This window comes from Nelumbo lutea, chromosome 1, assembly GCF_056320005.1.
Source record: "Nelumbo lutea isolate HS-2025 chromosome 1, American lotus-T2T, whole genome shotgun sequence".
Taxonomy (NCBI): Eukaryota; Viridiplantae; Streptophyta; class Magnoliopsida; order Proteales; family Nelumbonaceae; genus Nelumbo; species Nelumbo lutea.
The window spans coordinates 71,454,193-71,477,685 of NC_142684.1; the positions used below are offsets into that span (position 1 = coordinate 71,454,193).

Below are 23,493 nucleotides of genomic sequence, written 5' to 3' on the forward strand. Positions count from 1 at the left end.
GGAGGAGCGAGCTGCCCCAATGGAGGAGACAGTCTAGGTATCGGTTTTTGATGCCGAGCCGACGAAGATCCTCTAGATCGGCGCTTTGCTAAGAGAACCACTTCGGCCGCAACTACTAAGCTTCCTACTCAGTAACTTAGATGTTTTTTCTTGGTCTACGACAGAAATGCCCAGCATAGACCCTAGTATAATAATTCATAAGCTTAATGTGGATCCCTTAATCAGGCCGATTAGATAAAGAAAACGGAACCTCGCCCCGGAGCGATGGAGGGTAGTTGACGAGGAGGTCGGGAAGCTCCTTATAGCAAACTTCGTTAAGGAGGTCCAATACCCAAGCTGGGTGGCCAACCCTGTACTAGTGAAGAAGGCCAATGGAAAGTGGTGCATGTGTGTCGGCTACACCGACCTCAACTGAACCTTCCTGAAGAACTCCCTCCCCTTCTTAGAATAAACCGCCTAGTAGATGCGACCTCGGGGCACGAGCTGCTGAGCTTCATGGACACTTACTCCAACTACAACTAGATTAGAATGGACTTAGCCGACCAGGATAAAATAGCTTTTGTAACCAAACCAAGGCTGTACAGCTATAAAGTAATGCCCTTCAGACTAAAAAACACTAGAGCGACCTTCTTACTCCTTGTAAACAAAGTTTTTGAACCATTTGTTGGCAATAAAGTTGAATGTTATGTTGATGACATTGTCGTGAAGACCTAGTTTTCAAGTTCTTTAATTGATGATTTAAACTGTGTTTTTCAAATTCTAAGGAAATTTAACATGAAGCTCAACCCGAACAAATGTGTCTTCGGGGTCACGTCAGGCAAGTTTCTTGAATATATAGTGAACCGATGTGGCATCAAGGCCAACCCGGATAAGATAAAGGTTATACTAGATATGAGACTGCCCCTAAAAAATAAAGGAAGTCCAAAGGCTAACTAGTCGGGTATCCACCCTAAACTGGTTTATGTCTAAATCGTGCGGGTCGGTGTCTACCTTTTTCAAGGCAATTAAAAAGAATGAGGATTTTGAGTGGACCGAAGAGTGCTAGCTCGCGTTTGATGAGCTGAAGAAATACCTAAGTTCACCACCGGTTCTAACCCGATCTGAGGAAGGAAACGAGTTGGAACTGTACCTCTCCGCGAGTGACGAGGTGGTCAGCTCAGTACTAATCAAAGAAGTAGATTGGGTCTAATGACCCGTCTACTATATGAGCAAGGTTTTGTAGGCAGTCGAGACAAGATATCCCAATATCGAGAAGCTGGCCTTTGCACTGGTCATCGCAGCTCGGAAACTATGCCCTTACTTCCAAGCCCAGACGATCGCCATCCTCACCAACAAACCCTTGAGGCACATCTTACTAAAGCCCGAGGTGTTAGACAGATTGACGAAGTGGGCCATCGAGTTGAGCGAGTATGACATTCAGTTTGTGCCATGCCTATCGATCAAAGCTCAAGTCTTAGCAAATTTCGTGGCAAAATGCACGTTCAACACGTCGGAGTACGTTCTTCGGTTCGGATTCAAAGCATCGAACAACGAAGCGGAGTACGGGGTACTGATAGCCGGGCTGAACCTAGCAAAGGAGATTGGCACGAAGCATGTTGTAGTATGTAGCGACTCCTAGTTGGTAGTGAACCAGGTGAATAGCGAGTACGAGGCTCGGGAGCCTACCATGATGGCTTATCTGGCTAAAGTAAGAGAGCTCCTGCCTTCATTCCTCTCCTGGTTTATCCGACAAGTACCAAGGTTAGAGAACGCTGAGGCCAACGCATTATCAAGACTGGCAAGGACAAGTGACAACACAATGAGGACAATGTATATAGAAGACCTGCCTCGACCTAGCATCCTTGGGGGTAGAAGAGGTTACTCCCGTGTTGCAAGCAGAACCGAGCTGGGTTGATCTGCTTGTCAACTATCTACTCCATGGGACTCTACCAGCAGACCACAATGCAGCTCGGAGGGTAGAACGCCAGTCAGCTCGGTACGTTATCATTGACGGGCAACTATAAGGAGATCCTTCATGCTGCCCTACCTACGTTGCTTGCGGCCTTCAGAAGCAAACCAAGTACTCCACGAGATCCATGAAGGCCTTTGTGAAGGACATCTGGGGGGCATGGTGCTTGCCCAAAAAGCACTAAGGCAAGGGTATTATTGGCCCACCAAGAAAGCAGATGCACTTGAGTTCGTCAAGAAATGCGACAATTTCTAGAGGCACGCCAACATCCTCCATCAACCTGGCGCCAACCTGAAGTATCTGACCAACCCGTGGTCTTTTGCTTAGTGGGGGATAGATATCCTCAGTCCGTTTCCACTGGCAACCCGGCAGAGAAGATTTTTGGTTGTGGCAGTGGACTACTTCACAAAGAGCGTGGAAGCCAAGCCACTGGTGACAATCACAGCCCAGAACGTACAAAATTTTTTCTGGAAAAACATAGCCTACCACTTTGGACTATCCAAGGTGCTGATATCGGACAATGGGAAGCAGTTCGAGGATATTAAGTTCCAGAACTGGTGTGCCAAGATGGGGATCCAACAAAATTTCACGTCGATGGCACACCCCCAGGTGAACGGACAGTTCGAGGTAACAAACAGGGCCATCCTACGTGGACTAAAAGTTTGCACTAAAGGTTTGTGGGTGGACGAGCTGCCCAATGTCCTTTAGGCCTACAAAACGACTGTCAAGACCGCCACCGTTGAGACACCATTCAATTTGACGTATGGAACAGATGTCGTGATTCTAGCTAAGATTGAAGTACCAACCCTGCGGCTCAGGGCATACGACAAAGAGGCTAATGACGACGAATTAAGGATGAACCTAGACTTGATCGAGGAAGTACACGACCTAGCCTATATCCAGACTGTGGCCTACCAACAACGGGTATCTTGGTACTACAATGCCTGGGACAAGAAATGCTAGTTCCGAGTTGGCGACCTGGTACTCCAAAAGGTGATGGTACCTGAGCCCTATGTAGGTAAGCTTGGGCCGAACTATGAAGGTTCGTATAGGGTGAGACGGTTTTTTGGCGAAGGCATGTACGAACTCAAGACACTAGAAGGGAAGTAGGTACCCCACGCTTGGAACTTTGACAACTTGAAGAGGTACTACCTATGAGATCGTGAGTCAGACATCTACAAAAAATTTACTAAGTCTAAAAGACCACCGAGTTGGTCAGGGCGCATATTGGAGAATGGACTATGAATCGCTTCCAGAGCCTAAGGGCTAAGGTGCCTAGTTGATAAAAGACCTCGACGCTAAATAAGACCTAGTTGCCTTTTCGGCATGGGCAACATAAGACCTAGTCGCCTCTTCGACATGGGCAACATAAGACCTAATCGTCTCTTCATCATGGGCAATACAAAAAAGCAACTCGCGTTCTGCTCCGAAGCGAAACGGTCTCATATGGCTCGAGCCGAGGATCTTGGGAGTGTTTCGTGAGATCCACGGTAGCCCAGCTATATAAGGGCATCAGCCCTTGAGACCCAAGTACGCGCAATTACTTGCATACTAGCTCTCTCATTACTAGCTTTCAGCTCGCAATACATCCAGTACTAACTTAAGCATCAAAGCGACCACGCCGGGCTAGCCACCTTGGGTTCTCTGATTCCATCTGTCTTGCAGTTCGACTGGCCTACTACACAACTAACATTCGAGCTACCCTCCAGCTAGGAGCAACTAGATCGCGTTCCATCAATAAACATCCTGAATCATCCCTCCTCGTAATGTAATTGGAAAGATAAGATGTAAAGGAATGGAATTAGGGAATTAATAAACAAACTATATGATTATATGATATTCCATATACATAGTAGCAAGGTTCAAAATATTGATACGCCTGATGCGCCGATATGGGCATATCGGGTGAATTGATAGTGTTTCAGGCCTTTTTTTTATTTTTTTTTTGCAACCGGTTCAGGGGAGCCAGTTTAGGTCTCCTCTACCCCCTTGAACCGGTTAGACCTCCGATACACCCACTGTAGGGACATATCAGAGGGGTCACGGAATGATACGTATTGGCCGATACAGGCCAATACGTGTCGATACTTTGAACCTTGCATAATAGGGGTATAAACAGATTGAATTCAAATTGAATAAGGCAATATCCAAATTCGAATCCGATATCCAATGGATATTGAAAATTAATATTTGAATTTGAATTCAATTCTTCAAATATTCGATTCAATTCAAATTTGACCAATTAGTTATTTTAGATAATTAATAAATATATAAAATAAATATTTTATTTATATAACATATATAAATTATTTGTATAATTTAATTATTCTATATATAAATTATATAAAACATTTAAATATTTTATATATTATATATAAGAATTAAATAATCGATCAAATCCAGATACTTATCAAATTGAATCAGATCATATCCTAATTCAAATCCCATTAACTATTTGATATGAATAAGATATCCAAATTTGACCGATTAAAAATTCAAATTATCCAAATTCAATTCAATTATATCGAATTTTGAAATTTTTTGGCAAAAATAATTAAAATGATAATACAGTCAATAACCAAAATATTCATGGAAATAAAAAAGTATAAGGAATTTCTCAAATCATATATGTCATGCTTGTCAAAAATCATTGCCTAAGCCTAACTGGTCCACCAAGGCGCCTGCCCAAGCTCTAAGCCTCTAACTAGGTGACGGTACCCCATCACTTGGTTTTGCATAATTTCTTTGCATCCTGATTACTATGTTTCCCAGTTCATTTTTATTGGGTTTGGACAGTTTGTCATTGACTACAAGAGTTAAGAGTCATCCACTTCCATCATAGCACGGTTGATCATTGAATAAAGAGCATAATGTGCAGATCTTTTATTAGACATCCACGGAAAAAAGGGACTAACTGAGACTGCATTCAGCAACCTTCTCCCAGGATTCAAGGGTTTTGTCTTCAGTGTCTGTTTTGTATAATGCAAGGCGAGAGATCTGGAAGCTTAGGATGTTGACGTCCTCATCAAGAAGTGTAGCTTTCTCTTGAGCACTTTTCTTCTCATCATCAGTTAAATCCCCATAAAGAAGACTCAAATGCGGCATATAAGGGGTTGAACTCTTGTATCCAAAATGGCTTGTGCAGTGTGAACTAGTTGACATCACCTCTGGAGTGGTATGAAGGAGGAGGTACACGCACTGGTAGAAGAATGTCCCTGTAGAAACCGAATTAACACGGGCCATATAGGATTTGAGACCTTCACAGGCGGAGTTGAACTTGTGCAGAGCATCGGCCTTGGTGAGGTGAATGGCTCCAACGACGGTGACGTGGGGTTCGAACTCTGATCGGAGACCGTGCATCACCTTCTTCAACCTATCCCTCACGTCTTCCGTCGGAAATGCCCACACCGAATAAACATCTTTTGGTTCTTCTGAGACCCCACTTCCTACTCCCATGATAATTAACCAAAGCAACAGAGAAATCACCAGTAAACCTAGAAACCCCACAAACCTAATTAAAAAAAAGCCAGGGGAATTACAAGTAACTTCCCAGAATGATGTTAATTGTACCCATGCATGAAAAGTATAATAATGTTACATCAGTAAAAATTCCGTCCAAGTATGGTATTTAATCAGAGTTTTTTGTGCAAATATGGGCGGGCAAATCCTTGACAGTGGCACCAATTATCGCCTCATTCAGTAAGCTTCCCTGACAGACTCGTGAATCTTTAAAGCAGTCCAACACCTTGAGAAGATTGATATCCCCCTTTTATTCAAGTGAAGAAACTTCAGCTGTTTAAAGCAGCTAAAGGTAGTTTGATATCACCTTAGATAATAATGATTTTTTTCTTCCCTCAGCATGTATCCATTCGCAAAAAGAGGGAAAACTCTGATGCTTTTACAGACAATACAACATCACAGACCTGACCCAGATGTTGGCAATCACTAAAAACAGCAGGAATATCTCTAAACCTCTCCTTGTGCATTGTCACATATCATGACAAGGACTCCCCTCTCCACTACACTGCATGTAGCATTTGGCCATTCACTTCCATCTGTAATGCTCTTGACTTGGTCGGTTACTTATCTTTACCTGAAAAATTGGGATTTAGTGTCATCTCAATTTCCTCAAGAGAGCGCCCTTTGGTTTCCACTATAAAATATTTAGCAAATACTGCTGACAACACTGAAACCCCGCCAAAGCTTGCATAAACTGGAGCAATCCCGAATTTACCAACCAGTTCTAGGAAGAACAATCCCACCAAGAAGTTGCAAACCTGAAGCACATGTACATGCAAGGAAAATATATTTCAAATTTTGGTGCAAAAATCAAGTTAACAGCTTTACATGGAAGGTCAATAAAATGATATAATACTTCATCTGAACTTGTATAAATGTTTAATGACTTATGAATGTAACAAAGTATAAAAAATGTTTCTGGGTGGGATTTTAAAGCCATGCGAAGTTGCGAACCAACACTGGATCATATCATGAAGTGTCTGCTTGTGTGTGAATTTCAGTTACCACAAATTAAGAGATTCCAATCAAGAACAGTGAGTAGACCCAGGTCCTATTTCATCATGAATCCATGCCCTTATTTTCTTTCAATATGAAAACATTACATCTGCACATACCCAATGAACAGAGAGACTGAAACCCATAATTTTTCCACGTGTCCTGGTGCTGCTGAGCTCTGGTATAATTAGACCAGTTACTGGTCCGGCACCCAAGGCAAAGCAAAATATGTACCTACAAGAACAATTAAAGGGAAAGGATGAGTCTTTTGTTTTTCTATAACAAAATTTCTGAATTATCCAAAATTTATCAGTATTTTATACTTGCGCCTAATTTTTTTTTTTTTACAATTTTCTCACTACTGGTATATGTGGAATCATATCAAGAATGCATAATATGTCCTAGGTTAATGAACTTATGGTAGGAAAGTAGTAAAGCTATTAACAAATATATTTCCATCTAGAAGATAACAGGGATCACAATACTCTCTAAAATCATCTCACAATAATGCTAAAAAAGATCAGTTTTCTTTTCCATTGGCATCACATTATCACAATATCTGAATTGCCACACCATAGGAGGAAATTTTGTGGGTTAAAACTTGAAATTATCAATCTAACATGTACGTTGATACAACCTCAGGAACGTATCATGCGAAATAGCAATAATTATATAACACACGCCTCATGTTTTGTTCTGAATAAAGCCTTACTAGGCAATGTAATAAATACACATGTTTAGATACTCCTGATGGGAAAAATAAGATAAGAAGCATTTTATAAATAACTAGTTGAGTGGCAGGTGCATTTGCACATGTAAGAGGAGAGAGGATAATAAATGGATTAAATTTTTCAATGATTGTCTGGACATGAGGCTAAGGCAAGTATTGGCATTATATAGTAAAGTTATGGTGTGAAGAGTACATACATGAGAGTTCCAAGAATTGACAAGTCATGACTGAGTGGTTCATCCAATGGATAACTAATGCCAAATATTATGAGAAGCATTGAAGCTGCCTGCACAATTATCAAGATTTATTTAGCATCATAAGTGGGATTGCACTGAATTCTTTCCATTTTATGTAACTATACCATATGTTATGGTTCACCTTCTGGGTTGTATTGAAGTATTGGTACTGATAAAATAGATTAATAAGGTTTTCCCCTACATAGGTTAAGAAATCTTCAATAACTAGGTTCAATATCAGCGTGTTCTCATGCACTAACCATCCCTAGATAGCTTCCTATCAGAAGCTTCTGTCTTCCTTGCTTGCCAATTAGGTATGAAGCAAATAGTGCCCCTGCAGTGACCGTAAGACGAGATGAGAGAATGTTTCCCAAAAGAACATTCATATTATAAACCAAAGAAAAAGGGGAAAAAACTTAAAAGCATACCAGCGAAGTTGGTAAATCCTACATATAGGCTTGCTAAAGCACCACTTGTAATGCCAACATCTTGAAAAGTTAAAGATGAAAAATAAAGAACTCCATTTATGCCTGCAAATTGTTGAAGTAGAAAAAGGGATCCTCCAATAAAAGCAACTACAGTTACAAAAGAACACCAGTGCCCCAAATTACATATTTTCATCAAACATAGAAAGAAATTTAAATTTGAAGGACACAACAAAATAAAAAATGACTAAAGGATGCATGAACAGATCCTGACATTTAAATATAGCAAGGGTTGTGGATGGCGTCCAATAGCGTAAGTGGTTAGCAAAAATATTAGAAACTAGCAAATAAAGGACTTGGAGAAAATATTTAAAAACTATGATGTCATAAATACTTGTTTGGAATTTAAAAAAATAAATGATTGAGCAATAAAAGGTAAATTCTCAGTGCTAAATAGTACCTCTCCTATGGGGCTCTTCAAGAAGATCAAACCAACTGCTCTCAAAATCACTACGAGCGTCTTTCATAACTAGTTGAAATTCTTCAATTGATTTATCAACTTCAGACTTTCCCCAAAGGTTGCCAATTACTGCTTTAGCATCATCCACTCTTCCAACCTACACAAACAGATACCCAACATTACTTCTAATAATGAAATGAGGAAACATGAACATACATATATGAATTGAAGCATAAAAGTAGAATCCTACTTTACATAGCCAGCGAGGACTGTCAACAACAAACTGCATACCAAGTGTAAGGAAAAAACCAGGAGCACTTGCAACATATAACATCATTCTCCACCTGCAAGCAAATATTCAACAATACTTTTCCAGCAGATTTAAGATGAAATCTTACAAGAAGAATTTTCAAGAACTTTTGCGGTTATCTTCTAGAAAAATAAAAAGGTTATATCATATTCAAGTGCAAGAATAGTAGAATACTATTCAAAATATCATGCTTTACTTTGTAATTGAGATGCTAAGACCAAATGCAAACACATACTGACCTGAGAAGTAGACACAACTGCATAAAAAGTCAATGAGTGCATCACAGAGAATTAAGTCATTTGGTATAACATTAAATCACTAGTGTTGTCCAAAGAAGAGCTCATGAAAACCCTGGAATCCTACAAGATTTACACAGTTTCATGACATAAAGAAATACATTATCAATGGAGGGCCAAGGTTTAAAATGTCGATGTCGATGGAAATGTCGCTTACCAAAATATAGGACGTGTTGGAAATGTCGGAAATGTTGAGGGGAAATATTGTAAAAATTAGAGACATTGTGGAAATATTCAAAGATTTTGTAAAATGATAAAATAAGCATTAATACATATTTCTAGACTATTATCTTATTCCCAACCATTATATAAAGCTATGAAACTAAGATCAATAACAAATTAGTAAATGACGATTTACTGATTTATTATGCATTTTGATGTTTTTACAAGGTTATCTGATATTTTCTTTTCTTATTTTTAGTTCTGATTTATTATGAATTCTAATATATTTATTTCACACTAGTAAATAGAAATACATTTTTTCTGATTTTTTAAATATTAAAGTTATAATACATTATGTTTTATTATAAATTTAATAAACTGATTCTCCTTTTTGTAGTATTAAGATTATGATAAATTCTGATTTCTTATAAAACTTGATGAGTTTATTATGATTTTTTATACTAAATTTATAATAAATTATGATTTAGTATAAAATTTATTAAATTTATTCTGATTTTTTATATTAAATGTAGAATATGGTTTATTATAAAATTTAATAAACATTTTCTGATTTTAATAAATATTTTAAAAAATACTAACTAGTTAATATTTTATTACTTGAAAAATATTTTATGTTTTGTATTATAAAGTAATTAATTTATTCTTTTGTTTTTATATTTTGTTAATTCTTTTTATAAATATTTTATTTGAAATATTAAATAGAAATATTAATGGAATAATCTATATTAATATACTGTATTATATTAATATAATATACTAATATATTATATTTTTAATGTACATTAGTCGACATCTTGTCGACATAATAGGAAAAACTGTATTTTTTTTTGTTATTTGGACCGATTTGGTCGACATTTCCGAAATATAGGAAATGTTGACCACATAATGTAATTTTTATATTACCATCCATTTTCATGTCGGTGAGCCTCGACATCGACATATGTCGAGCGACATTTGGCGACATTTGAAACCATGTGGAGGGCACATCATCATGCATCATTCCCCCAATGGCTTGGAAGAATATAACCCCCCTTAAGTTGAGAGTTAAATCTTTCAAACTAGGACTAGGTATGTGGTAGTTATGACCAGGGCATCTGAAACCTTTTGGACAAGTGATCTGGTAATTAAGTAAAATTCTTCCTTTCTTGGAAGAATATAACCTTTAGGACTAGGTATCTCTGGATTCTTTCCTTTCTTGTTCTTGGAGAACAAAAAAAAAGGTTCATGTTATTTTTTCTTCTTTTAGTTTTTGGCTTCAAAGTAATTATCTTGTACCGATGCTTAAAGGAGCAAGTATTTTCATAACCATCACCCACTACTCAACAATTACATAACCATACAACTTAATAGAACTCTTGTTGGTTATACTGGAAAGACATCATTCCACACCACATCAAAGAAAGATTCCAGTCAAAATCAAACTAAGACTCTTAGTGACTTGTAGATTTCTCCATACATCTTTACAAGTGATATTGTACGGCTAAGGATGTACTTATTTAAGAAATTTCAAGTTATAAGTGTTACACTTGGCGATAATGTTCCCTTAATTCCCACCATGAATACAAGAGAACAAATATTCCCTGCACAGCAAATTTTTGTCCTAACAATGCACGAACACATCCAATCATCAATCTCAGGCATAAACAAGGCCAACAAATTGATGCACTTTCTGTTTCGAATTTGGATCTTCTCCTTCCTTTCTTAATTTTCACCCTAAAGGCAAGGTTTTTGTTTGGACAGTTTAATGAAAAATGAAAATTGCCACTGCAGGAACACTTTTTGTCCTCTCTCAAAAGATGTTCTTATGCTATGACCTCTTACCAACATGATGTTGCAAATGTCATCCATGGTTTCTTCTCTAAGACCCACATCAACATAGCTCTCTGGAGTTATATTTGCTTCCAATTTTCCCTGATCTCCAAAGCAGCACAGAAAGCATCCGTTGTTAGATAGATATGACTTAAAAGAAGTCCTGAGAAATTCTATGCTGTCAGGCCTAGTTTGCACAGTGGATGGACCTTTACTTCATACTAAATTTAGCATGTTTTTGTCAATTCATAAAATTTATTGTGTACTCTCTGCTCTCAATAGATCCATTTGTTATAATCTCCAAACTGATTAAGTTGCTCACACTCAGCAGTTATGGACCAAATCTCTAGATGCTCCTTCATCTCATCTAATATTCTTAGTTTGCTTCTTTTTTCAATCAACAACATACATTCTTTATCAATCATAAAGATAAACAAACAATGATGCACAGGCGAATACAACACGTTACCAAATAAGAGGACCAAAACTCAGTCTTCAGGAATATTATCCCAACAGATCACAACCTTAAAACACGTGATAGATGTTTTTGTCCCTTCATCTTAGCAGATGTGATTTGTAGCCTCCAACCAGACCGAGAAAAAGTTATAAATTGTACATCTTATTTGAGTCCAAACTCTCCAACTAACCACTTAGTCAACCACATTACAGGGATAACAATCATAAGCTTCCAGGAAAATCGATCTGTAGAATTTCATGGGTCTCATACTTTGGAATACTGAACACCGTGGAGATTCTGGTTAACAATGATTAAATAGAATGAATTTAGGGTTGAACAGGGGATAATTTCCAGATACAAAGATGAAATAACAACAAAATAGTTGTCCGGGAGAATTTGATAAAGGCTCCACTAATGGTCACAATAACTTTTGTAGTAATAGCAATCAACCAACTAATCTGATTGACATGGAATTGTATACTAACAAACAGCCTTTTATATAGAAATGACTCTTGGGGCAGTTTCAAAAGCAACCTTTGTTGGACTGATAGTCCTTTACATCTTAAAGAAAATTGATACTAACTAGTTAGCATTAAAAGTCTTTCACAGTAGTTCCATCACAAAATTACAATGGGCATAATACAATGAACAGGACAACTAACATCAATTTTACAAGAGGCAAGAATCCAATTTCTAAAATCTGCAATGTTTTATATGTTATGACTTTTCATGTGCGAATTCTCTATATTCTAGACACACTGTTAGGAACTGCCTAACACAGGGTTCTACTGAGGAACCACCTCCTGAGAGAAGTGAGAGAGAGAGAGAGTTGTGAATGCCTTCTCCGTTACTTCTGATTGTATTTATAACTGCGGTTGTTACATTTGTTACAATTCTTGAAAGTTGTAGGGCTGTTACAGTCTGTTATAATCTTGGAAGCTAACTCCCACTTCTTGTTGCCTTCGGTTATGCCAACCTGTCATTACTTGGACCTGAGAGCTGATGTGGCTTCCTTCTTTTGTAGGTTCAGGTTCCACATGGTGTCCCTTTTTTACCCAGTGAAAATCAATAGTGCACTGGGGTTCTATGACTAAGGTCATATCTTCAGTAAACTCAGGTAGAGTGAGCTGACTTACTACATTAGGCTTGAGCCCCTTCTTCAGAACTGAAATGTGGAATACCAGGTGAATTTTTGAGTGTACCGGTGGCTCTAAGCGGTAGGCAAGCTTGCCTATCCTTTTGACGGCCTTGAAGGACCCAAAGTAGCGCGGAGACAGCTTATTCCAGCGTTGTTGTCTTACTGATAGTGAGCAGTAGGGCAGCAATTTCAGATATACACAGTCACCCACTTAATATTCCACTTCTCGGTCGTGTTTTTCATAGGCATTCTTCATCCACTATTGCACTCTGTCCAGGTTATGTTTGACCTCTTGTAGAGTAGCATCCTGTTGGGTCAATGCTTCCTCGAACGAAGCCACCGGGGAAGACCCCTTTTCGTAAGGCAGTAAGGCGGGAGGGTCTCGACCATATAAGGCATGGAAGGGTGGCATGCCTGCAGCTGCATGATAGGTGGTGTTATACCCACCATTCATCCCAGTGGGGCCATTGGGTCCAACGTTTGGGCATGGACCCTGTAAAACAACGCAGGTAAGTCTCCAAGCATCTGTTGACTACCTTAGTTTGTTCATCCGACTGAGGATGGTAGCTAGTTGATTTCCTTAGCTGAACACCCTGTATCTGGAATAGTTCCCTCCAAAATGTACTAACACAAGATCCCTATCTGATAAAATAGATTTGGGGAATCCATGAAGGTGTGCTATCTCCCGTACAAAAACATTGGCCACCATTGCAGCTGTGAATGGGTGTGCTAATGCCACGAAATGACTGCATTTGGTGAGACGGTCTACCACTACCAAAATCACTGATTTACCTGCTGAGGTCGGAAGCCTAGTAATGAAATCCATTGAGATGTACAGCTTGCAATGTACTTCCGGATCGTTCTCACCATTCCCTTCTAGTAGAATTGCGATGCAGCACATTTGTATGTTTGAGGTACCCCCGAATGACCCCCTAATAGGTGACACTTGGAAGTAATCTAACAATGGGTCTCTATGGGCTGAGTTGGCTGGTAGCACTAATCTATTTTTATGATAAAGCAAGGTCCCCTTGACCATGTAATTAGGCTTACCACGTTGTGACAGGCGGTTTTCCATTTGTTGCAGTTCGGGACTTGTCACTGCCTCTTCCCAAATTTAGTCCCAGAGTTTAGTTATGGGCTGAAGAGAGACCTGTAGTTACTGCAGTTCTGGGTGTCTTGACAGTGCATCGGCATCCTTGTTGGTTGCTCCCAGTCGATATTCAATTGAATAATCGAACCCCATGAGCTTTAAGACCTAACGTTGCCGATCTGGTGATAGAATTCTCTATCCCATTAAGAATTTAAGGCCTTGATGATCAGTTCTGATTATGAACTTGTGCCCCAGTAGATAGGAACGCCAATGTAAGACTCCCAAGACTATGACTATCAACTCCCTTGTGTACACTGAGCTACCCCGCTGAACTGAGAGTGCTTTACTAAAGAAGGCAAGGGGTTTCCCTTCTTGCATTAATACAGCTCCAACTCCTTGATCCGATGCATCGCACTCTATAACAAATGTTTGGTTGAAGTCAAGTAATGTTAATGCTGGTGGTGAAGACAAGGCCATTTTGAGATTTTTGAAGGCCCGTTGGGCTTCTGGAGTCCATGTGAATGCATCCTTCCTTAGTAGATGTGTTAATGAGCTAGCAATGAGGCCATAGTCGCTAATGAAGCGGCAATAGCATCCTGTCAAGCCCAAGAAGGCTCGAAGTTCCTTCACATTTGTAGGTACGGGTCACTGTTGGATGCTTGCTACTTTCTCGGGGTCCGCCATTACCACACCTCCTTCTACCACATGGCCGAGGTAGTGTACATGGGACTATCCAAAAGCACACTTGGGTGCCTTTACATATAGTTGATTTTGCAAGAGAACCTTCAAGGTGACTTCTAGGTCTTCCATGTGTTGGGTCCATGTGGGGCTATAGACTAAGATATCATCAAAGAAAACCAGTATAAACTGTCATAAGTACGGACGAAATAAATCATTCATGAGGGACTGGAACGTTGTTGGGGCATTTGTGAGCCCAAAGGGCATGACCCAGAATTCATAATGTCTGTCATGTGTGTGGAATGCAGTCTTGTATATGTCATCCGTGTGCACTCTAATCTGAAGATAGTCGACCCGTAAATATAGTTTGGAAAAGATTTAGGCTTCCTTGAGCTCGTTAATCATCGGGATTGGGAACCGATCCTCAATGGTTATGTTATTAAGTGCTCTATAATCAATGCAGAAATGCCATGTCCCATCTTTCTTTTTGACTAAGAGAACTAGAGAAGAGAATGGGCTATGGCTTGGTTGGTGTTAGATAGTGTATGCCCTTAGCTCCAATCAGATTGATGTATCTTTTGACATTTATTGTAAATGAATAAAGTACATAATTGATTCATGTCATTGTGGTGTGTTTCTATGTAGTACCCTTAAACTGGACACTTATGAGACTCGTGTTAGTTTAGAATCTTCACAGCCGTTGGATTAATCTGGGGAGATTTATCCTGCCAAGGCTGACACTGATGTGCCGCCAAGTTGGTTGGGGTGGCTTGTCTCAGCTACCAGGGTGAGACCTGAGGTACATGTAGTGTGGGTTTTCTTGAAACCCTGAACCAGACCAAATTCCAGTATTGCCCTGGACCTTGGAGATAGATGGGCAAAACTGGAAATGTTACACCTGACCCTTATACTCGATTATGGTATTGCACTAGGTGTCGGATTGGGCTATCTTTGATATGCCAATCAGTGAGATCCTTAGAGGGGGTCAAAACCTAGGTATGCTGGAACAATTTGAGAATTCACCTGAGGGGGTGATCATAGTGACATGATCAGCCCCTTTGTCGGACAAAGTGAATGGTCGGGGAATGCACTCTCTCTGATGGAAACCTAAACTGTCGATAGTTGATTTCAAACGTTAAGATTTGTTTTTGCAAAATATATTTATATAGAGAGTGCAACATTGTACCTCGTAGTTGAGGGAGAGGTCCTCTCTTGTCGGGCAGTGTATGATCATTGTGGGTTGAGAGGTTAAGTGTAAGACCGTTGAGGGTAATACCTGATGGGCTAATCTTGCATCTGCCCACAGTTCTTGGATTTTCATAAGGTGGCTGGATCCAAGAACCATTTAGTGTAAATGTTGGGCCCATTAAGCGCCCATGGTGATGGACTCAGGGGTTCACTGTCTCCTATGGTGAATTCGGCCAGGCCTTGTAACAGAGGTTGGGCTGAACCCATGTGGCTGATGTGTAGATCAATGTTAGGGTCCCGCGCCATACAAAGAGAACCAACAGAGCAACAGGTTAAGGAGTAAGTGAGCACATAAGCTTAATGGGCCTAAGGCCCAATTCGAACTGGGCTTAAGTTAGTTAATTAAAAGGAGGCAGGATCTGATTTATAATCTGATTAGGATTAGCTGAAATGATAAGATAAGTCTTATCCATTTAAGAGTCCAGATCCAAATATCATATTTGAATCAAGAAACTCTCCTAATTAGATTAGGAAGCTAATCCAAAGAAGGCTATAAATAAGGGGTAAATTCCTCAGTTTTAACACACAGCAATCTACAGAGTTCTCTCCCGTTTTTGCCATTCCTACCCAGTTCGATCTCCACTTGTGGATCTGATCAAGAAAGGTTCTTGATATTGTTTCTTGGCTGAAAAAACAATCTGAAGTCGTGCTCACCAGCCCTTGTTTCATTCTTGCTGAAGAGTCGTCCTACTGATCTTGCTTCACCACACACTGTGTCATCTTCAGTAGAGGCGGGTTTTGGTTTTCTTCTTGGGCATGAACACCTTCATTGGGAGTTGTTGTTACTTCGTATCAAGTATATCCCTCTCCTCCCTTTTGGTTTCAGATCTATTCCGGTTTTGGATTCAAGAACAAACCTTGAAAATGCAGCTTTCTAAATAAGGGAATGCGATTCCCAGATGGGAGAAAAGAAATTTTTGAAATTTTGCCCAACCTTCCTGCAGGGTTCGGCCATCCATATGATGGATCTCCCATCCCTTCAGTTGGGTGAATTGTTTTTATAACAACTTTTTAACTTGCTTCTTGATTTCATTTTTTTTGAAATTAAGGATAACGATAGGGTCTTACATTTGTAGGGGCCTCTCTCGGGAGTAATGGAATGTAGTGGTCATGTTCCCGTGAAGGCAGTAGGTCTGTTGGCTCCTGAAATATTGCTGCATATTGCTGGAGAAGTGTTTTCAGCTATTGTTGATGGTCTTCTTGTGGGGTTGCATTCTGGGCCTGGGTTAGCATGGGCCATGTCTAAGTGAGCTCCCAGAAGATGGTTTGAGCAGGTTCCTGGGCTTGTTTCAGGAGAGATGAGAGGTTGATTGGGCTTGGACCTCTGGTTGGTATACCTTGGAGGCGAATCTTGGTCCCATTTGTCATGAACTCCATTGACAACTAGGCCCAATCACATAGTACTAGCCCTAATTGTCTTAGCCATTGTATCCCAAATACTATATCGGCCCCACCGAGCTCGAGTGGGTATAAGTCCACCACGAATGGTAGCCCTTGGATTGTCAGTTTAATGCTTGTATAGATGCCTTCACAGGGAAGAGATGTACCATTTGCTACTTAGACCTTGAATGATGTTCAGGGTTGGATTGGTAGCCCTAGTTGTTGGGGCAACACCTTCGTTATGAAATTCAAGGTGCTCCCACTGTCGATTAGTATGGATACCTAGCGTCCTTTGATTCACCTTGAAACCCTCATAGTTTGTGGGGAGTTGAGCATGATAAGGGCCTAGAGTGATATCTCTGATGCCGGTTGTTCTTCGGCCCAGTTGAATTCTGGCAATTCGTTGGGATGTATCCCGCTTTCAAATCCATCTTCGGTGTCATCTTGGAGGGTGTAAATTTGCATTGTTTTACACCGATGGCCCGGCCCAAATCGTTCATCACAATTATAGTTGAGATCCTTTTCTTTGCGGGCTTGCATCTGGCCCACGATAGCTTCTTGAAGGGAATGGATGGGACGGTGTTCATAACTCTCAGCTTACCCAAAAGGTTGTCTTCCTTCACTGGGCCGAATACTTCGCTCCTATGTTCATTAGGCATTGGAAAGTTGGCTGATCTTTGGGGTGGTAACCAAGGCCAGCTAAGTTTCATAGTTCTACTCAGCCTTTCTTCCTGGATCTTGGCCTAGGCGACAACATCCATGACGATGGTCGGTTGGAGTGCCCTTACTTTCATTCTAATGTCTTCTTTGAGCCCTCCGACGAAGGCTCCAACCAACGCACGCTCTGGCCAATCTTGTGCGCATATAGCTAGGCACTCGAACTCCGTTTGGAAGTCACAAACACTCCTAGACTGTCAAAGTTTGGCAAGATTCTCATTATAATCCTTGTAGCCTAATTCCCCAAACCGGATGTAGAATGCTTCTGTGAAATCCATCCAGGCTAACCATGGGCGTCGTCGTTGAAACCAGTGGTACCAAAGAATGCGTCTCTTTCTAGGTGGATTGCTGCTAGCAAGACTCGATCTTGGCTAGGGGTTTCGTTGTATTCAAAAAAATTCTCTACCTTGTAGATCCAGGGAACAGGGTCGCCATCGAAAAAGAGTGGATATATGATTCTGGTGTTTCTTTCTAGCCATGAACTGCTCTGTCGGTTGCTGTCGTGACTCCCTCCTTCGCTGGGATCATCATCCTTGTTTCCTTCACTGTCTGTCTGATCGAGCTTCTTTACGAGAGCCGCTAATGTGTCCTTCAAATCTTTGAGGTCTCTGGATACTCGATGGAGTTTGACTCCAACTTGGTTGTCTCTAGCATCCATCGAGGTTGATCATGTGCTCGACATTAGGCTCTGATACCAAATTTGGTAGGAGCTTCCTAACATAGGGTTCTACTAAGGAACCACCTCCTGAGAGGAGAGAGAGAGAGAGAGAGAGAGTTTGTGTGAATGTCTGCTCTATTACTTGTTCTGATTGTATTTATAACTGTGGTTGTTACATTTGTTACAATTCTTGGATGTTGTGGGGTTGTTACAGTCAGTTACAATCTTGGAAGCTAACTCCCACCAACTCCCACTTCTTGTTGCCTTCGCTTATGCCAACCTATCATTACTTGGACCTGAGAACTAACATGGCTTCCTTCTTTTGTAGGTCTTGGGTTTGGGCTGGCTATTCCCATATGCTAGCCTGGGTTTAGTGTTGCTGCTTGTCCTAACACACACAAAAAAAAAAGGAGAAAGAGAGAAGGGATCCTAGAAAGATCAACAAAGAAATGAAAATGAAAGAAGGATTAGTCCAATAGTAATGATTCAACTAGGTCAATAGTTCGTTGTTGAATTTACTTACTAGAGAAAAAGACTATGAATTTAATCTGAGGATAACCATGTATTTAAAGAAAAGAACCTCACCAATTTGGATCATTTTCAGAAGGAATTCCTAAGAATAATGATGCAATAATCCCTAGGCAAGTGCCAATTTGACATAGGGATCCCAATGAACCCCTGTATCTTGTTGGAGCAACCTACAACACATTGGCTCAGTTACAGATGAATAAAAGAGAATGATATATGATTAATTCCAGAAAACACCTACTCCTGTATTAATTAATAGATGCAGAGCAGAAAACGGAATAAAGAACTTCATATGGAAGCCAAAATTCTGATCCCCAACCCAACATACAAAATGCATTGCATCTTTATTTTTTCTTTCAACAGATATGCCATAATTAATACCTACTATGAGAAGGCAATTATTACTATTGTAAGGAACTAGTACCTCTGAAATATAAATTGGAACAAGGACAGTATTCACACCAATGCCAAGACCAACAAGGAATCTACCCCAGAGTATTTCATCCATTGAGTGAGCCTGTGCACTGCCATATATTGTAAAGTTTAGTCAAGATGCAAATGTAAAGACACACAAAAGCCATATTAAATGGGCAACATGAATTACCTTAAAATTGCACCAAGAATCAATGGGATTGTGTCAATCTGAATTGTGCGTCGACAACCAAGGTTATCAATCAATGACCCAGAACCTAGGCTTCCAATAAATGCACCAGCAATGAAAATGCTGACTACTAGACCCTCGAGAATAGAACTTCCTTCAAAACCAAGCTCCTGAGCAATAGATACTATTGGACCATTCATTACCCTGTGAAGGGTGCAGACATAGTAAAGGTGGACTCTAATAATAATAGTTGTACAATTTGGCAGAATATTGAGGCAAAGGACCATGTCTTTAGCTAATCCATCTAATGCAATCAATGAGTTCCAAATTTAAAACAGACATAGTTTCTACATAGTGTCTACAGTGAAATTACTCATTTTTGCTCAAACCAAAAATTATAGACAGAATTTTAAGCGGGTTGATCTAAACTACCCCAACAGGAGAATATCTCTACATACTGTTTTTGTGCATTCATTTGGACTAACACATCAATTCTGACCATCCCCAAAACAAGAAATAGATCATAAGGTGCCCATCATTCTATTTCAGAATTCAATCTGTTAGACAGTTTTGTATGCCCTTAGCTTCAATCAAGATGATGTATTTTATGAGTTTATTGTAAATGAATAAAAATGCATATTTGATTCATGTCCCCTTGGTATGTTTCTGTGTAATACCCTTAAATTGGACACTTAATGAGACTCGTGTTAGTTTAGAATGTTCACAGCCAGTGGGTCGGTCTAGGGAGACCTATCCTGACAAGGCTGACACTGTGGTGCCACCAAGTCGGTTGGGGTGGCTTGTCTCAACTGTCGAGGTGAGACCCTAGCCACATACAGTATAGGATTAATTGAATCTTTGAACTGGACCAGATTTCCAGTATTGCCCTGGACCTTGGAGATTGATGGGCAAAACTGGAAAGTTACACCCAACCCTTAGACTCGATTATGATACTGCACTAAGTGTCGGATTGGGTTGTTTTTGATGTACCATTCAATGAGATCCTTAACGGGGGTCAAAACCTGGGTATGTTGGGACAATCTGAGAATTCATCTGAGTGGGTGATCATAGTGACAAAATCAACCCCTTTGTCGGACAAAGGTAATGATCGGGAATGCACTCTCACTAATGAAAACCAAGACTGCCGACAACCGATTTCAATCGTTGAGATTTGTTTTGCAAAAATATATTCTATATGAGATATAAAAGTATATACATTATAGTTTCGAAATGATTTGTAAAAGGTTTTAATTCCCAGGATCCATATAAGCAGAAAGTGCAACACTGTTCCTTGCAGCCGAGGGAGAGGTCCTCTCTTGTCAGGCAGTGTATGATCATTATGGGCTGAGAGGTTAAGTGTAAGACCATTGAGGATAATACCTGATGGGCTAATCTTGCATCTGCCCACGGTTCCTAGATGTTACAAGGTGGCTTGGCCCAGGGACCACTTAGGGTAAGTGTTGGGCCCATAGAGACCATGAGATGGTTTTCAGGGGGCGCACTGTCCATAACAGTGTATTTGGCCAGGCCTTGTAACAAAGGTTAAGCCGAACCCATGTGGCTGATGTGTAGATCAATGTTTGGATCCCACGCCATACAAGGAAGCCCAATTGGGCAGCAATTTGGAAGGCTAAGTGAATATATAACCTTAAATGGGCTTTAAGCCCATTTTGAACTGGGCTGATTTGATTAGTCACTTAAGGGGCGAATTCTGAGATAGATCAGCTAATAGGATTGGGCCCATACCCTATCCATTTAGAGAGTCCAAGATCTAAATAAGATTTAGATATGGAAACCTCCTAATTAGATTAGGAGATGACTGATATAATCTGCAGATAAGATAAGGGTTATCCTTTATCATTTAAGGGGACTTCTAATCCAAATATGATTTGGATTAGCAACTCCAAATGGGATTAGGAGCTGATCCCTTTGAGATTATAAAAGGAAGAGGGGGTGACAGCCTTTAAACAAGCAATGCAATCCACAGATCCTTGTCTTTAGAGCTGAGATTACTAGAAGAGAGAATTCTGCACCCTGCAAATACTCTATTGCTGCCTCTTTCCTGCAGTCGCCGCCTCCAACAGTTCGATCTCCAGTTCTTGGGAGAAATCAAGATTTGATCTTGATACCAATCTTTTGGAGAAAATATTGGTTGGAGTTGTATTCACAAGCCATCTAGTTGATTTTGCGAAGGGTCAAGTTCTTTTGGAAGAACATTGCTGATTCTGCTCCACTCTACACTGCGCCATTTTCAGTGGGAGCAGATTTTGGATTCTTCCTTGAGCGTGAACACCTTCGTTGGGAGATACTACTTCTTCGTATCAGGTATTATCCCTCCCTACTCCTTTTGATTCAGATCTAGTTCAATTTATGGTTCAAAAAAAATCATTAAAAAATATAATTTTCTAAATAGGGAATTCGATTCCCAGAGAAAAATTTTTGTAATTCGCCCCTTAATCCGCATTCTTTGAGCGTCGATATGATGGATATCCTATCCCTTCACAATCAACCATGCATATGCACACAAACATCAATTTTGTATAAGAAAAAGAAGCTTACCCTATGTGATATCCAAAGAGGAAATTGGACATGGAAGCTACCAACACATGAGGAAACGCAGGTAACCAACCCAAGTCAAGCCCTTCAGCTTCAGGTTCCTTTTTAGTCGATAACAAATATTTATCATCTACCAAATAATAAGCAGCAAAAAAAAAAAAACGTAAATAGAAGAAAAAACGAAAAGGGAAGTATACGAGATTAACAGACAATAAAGAGAACCTGTTTTCTGGGTTTCTGACTCGGAAAGTTGCTTCTTTGCGGAAGGAACTTCGAGTTTTCTTGGTACAGAATGAAAGCCGAAATGGAAAGATCTTCTGGCGTCAAGATGATGGGTGAAACATTTCGAGCTTGAATATGAGATGGCGTTCGCCGGAAGGAATGACGTCAGTATTGCACAGTTCGACATTGGAACAGTGGAAGATTCTTCTGGCTATAAGGTAGAGAGAGAGAACGGTTCGTTTTCCGACCAGATTACGGGAGAGGTGTAGAAGTTAATCAAATTATAGCAGAAAGTGCGAGAGGGATGATGAGACATGAGAGTAACATTGGTCCATTGTGTCATCAACATCAACGTCTGTCGGGTAGTTTGCGGCTTCCGGTGCGAAGAAGAGGATCTCTATCTGCAAAGGCTCAAGTATCGAACAAAAAAAAAATAGTGGATAATATTAGGGCAAATTCGGACAGGATATTCAGTCCACCCCTAAAGTGGAGTTTTAGAATTTTAGGGGTGGACTGAAAAGTTAAAATCCTAATTTTAATTCGAAAAAGTATGATAAACCCAATGCATTCCATTGTATAATTGTATAAATATTCAAAATGTCAAAAACCCCATTCTATGAATTGGCATTAATTTCTAGTCGGCACCTATTCTTACAGTATTTTAGGCTTAAAAATTCTAACCCAGGGCTGAAAATTCATTCTCCCTCAAGTTAATTTGACTAGTATTATTTCTACCCAAGGTTCAAAGTATCAATACCATGCGAGTTTCAACCGTATCATATCGGCACTTAGAAATGAAATTTTTTTTTTTGTTTTTTTTCAAAGTTTAGTTTTTTGAAAAGCTTATAACCTATTTTTTATTATTAAAAAATAGAGGTCCAAAACACCTGAAAACGAGCATTTCAAACTTCATCGTGTTTAGAAGATACGATACAATACACTCGATACGAGACATATCGCATCAATACCTTTAACCATGTTTCTACCTTTACCTATTGTATGACAATTGACAATTGACATCATGTTAATTGTTGGAAGAAAAAAAAATATTATGGAAGGGATAAATAACTACACACCACCTCAAAAATTTGCAATTATAATCCCTCTTAATCTATTAGTAGCTGATTTGGCATCAATCTGAGGTTAGGATTCGCCTCACCTATGGTGAAACTAAGATTTATAGGAGTGTACTGAACTATAAGAATTTGTCTTTAATTCTTCTTTAAATTTTAAAATAAAATCTAATTGATGAAAATTTTGAAATATAGAAAGTAGCTGTGGCATCTTTGTCTGCGTTTCCCTTTCCGT

General features: G+C 39.7%; 1 protein-coding gene and 1 pseudogene across 2 annotated transcripts; both read right to left on the reverse strand.

Moving 5' to 3' along the window:
- Positions 1–4,779: 4,779 nt before the first annotated feature.
- On the reverse strand, positions 4,780–5,404 carry LOC148875250 (cyclic phosphodiesterase pseudogene; annotated as a pseudogene). The gene has a single exon (XR_016105476.1). The product of XR_016105476.1 is annotated as a cyclic phosphodiesterase pseudogene (transcript).
- LOC148875249 (Major facilitator superfamily protein) lies at positions 4,780–22,746 on the reverse strand. The gene is made up of 12 exons (XM_088965967.1): positions 22,186–22,746; positions 21,967–22,093; positions 19,411–19,611; positions 19,231–19,330; positions 18,864–18,976; positions 8,565–8,658; positions 8,315–8,471; positions 7,858–8,004; positions 7,690–7,763; positions 7,391–7,479; positions 6,583–6,697; positions 4,780–6,225 (listed from the first exon to the last, which is right to left on the reverse strand). Exons 1-12 carry the CDS (start codon positions 22,370–22,372, stop codon positions 6,028–6,030), a joined length of 1,602 nt encoding a protein of 533 aa, XP_088822093.1. The 5' UTR covers positions 22,373–22,746; the 3' UTR covers positions 4,780–6,027.
- Positions 22,747–23,493: the final 747 nt, after the last annotated feature.

Bases quoted from the DNA above. Each gene is read 5' to 3' on its own strand.
- LOC148875249 (XM_088965967.1), bottom strand. From the start codon at position 22,372: ATGTCGAACTGTGCAATACTGACGTCATTCCTTCCGGCGAACGCCATC. The intron at 22,094-22,185 runs GTTCTCTTTATT...ATTATTTGGTAG, and splicing joins GTCAGAAACCCAGAAAACAG to ATGATAAATATTTGTTATCG. The intron at 7,764-7,857 runs GTATGCTTTTAA...CGGTCACTGCAG, and splicing joins AGGATTTACCAACTTCGCTG to GGGCACTATTTGCTTCATAC.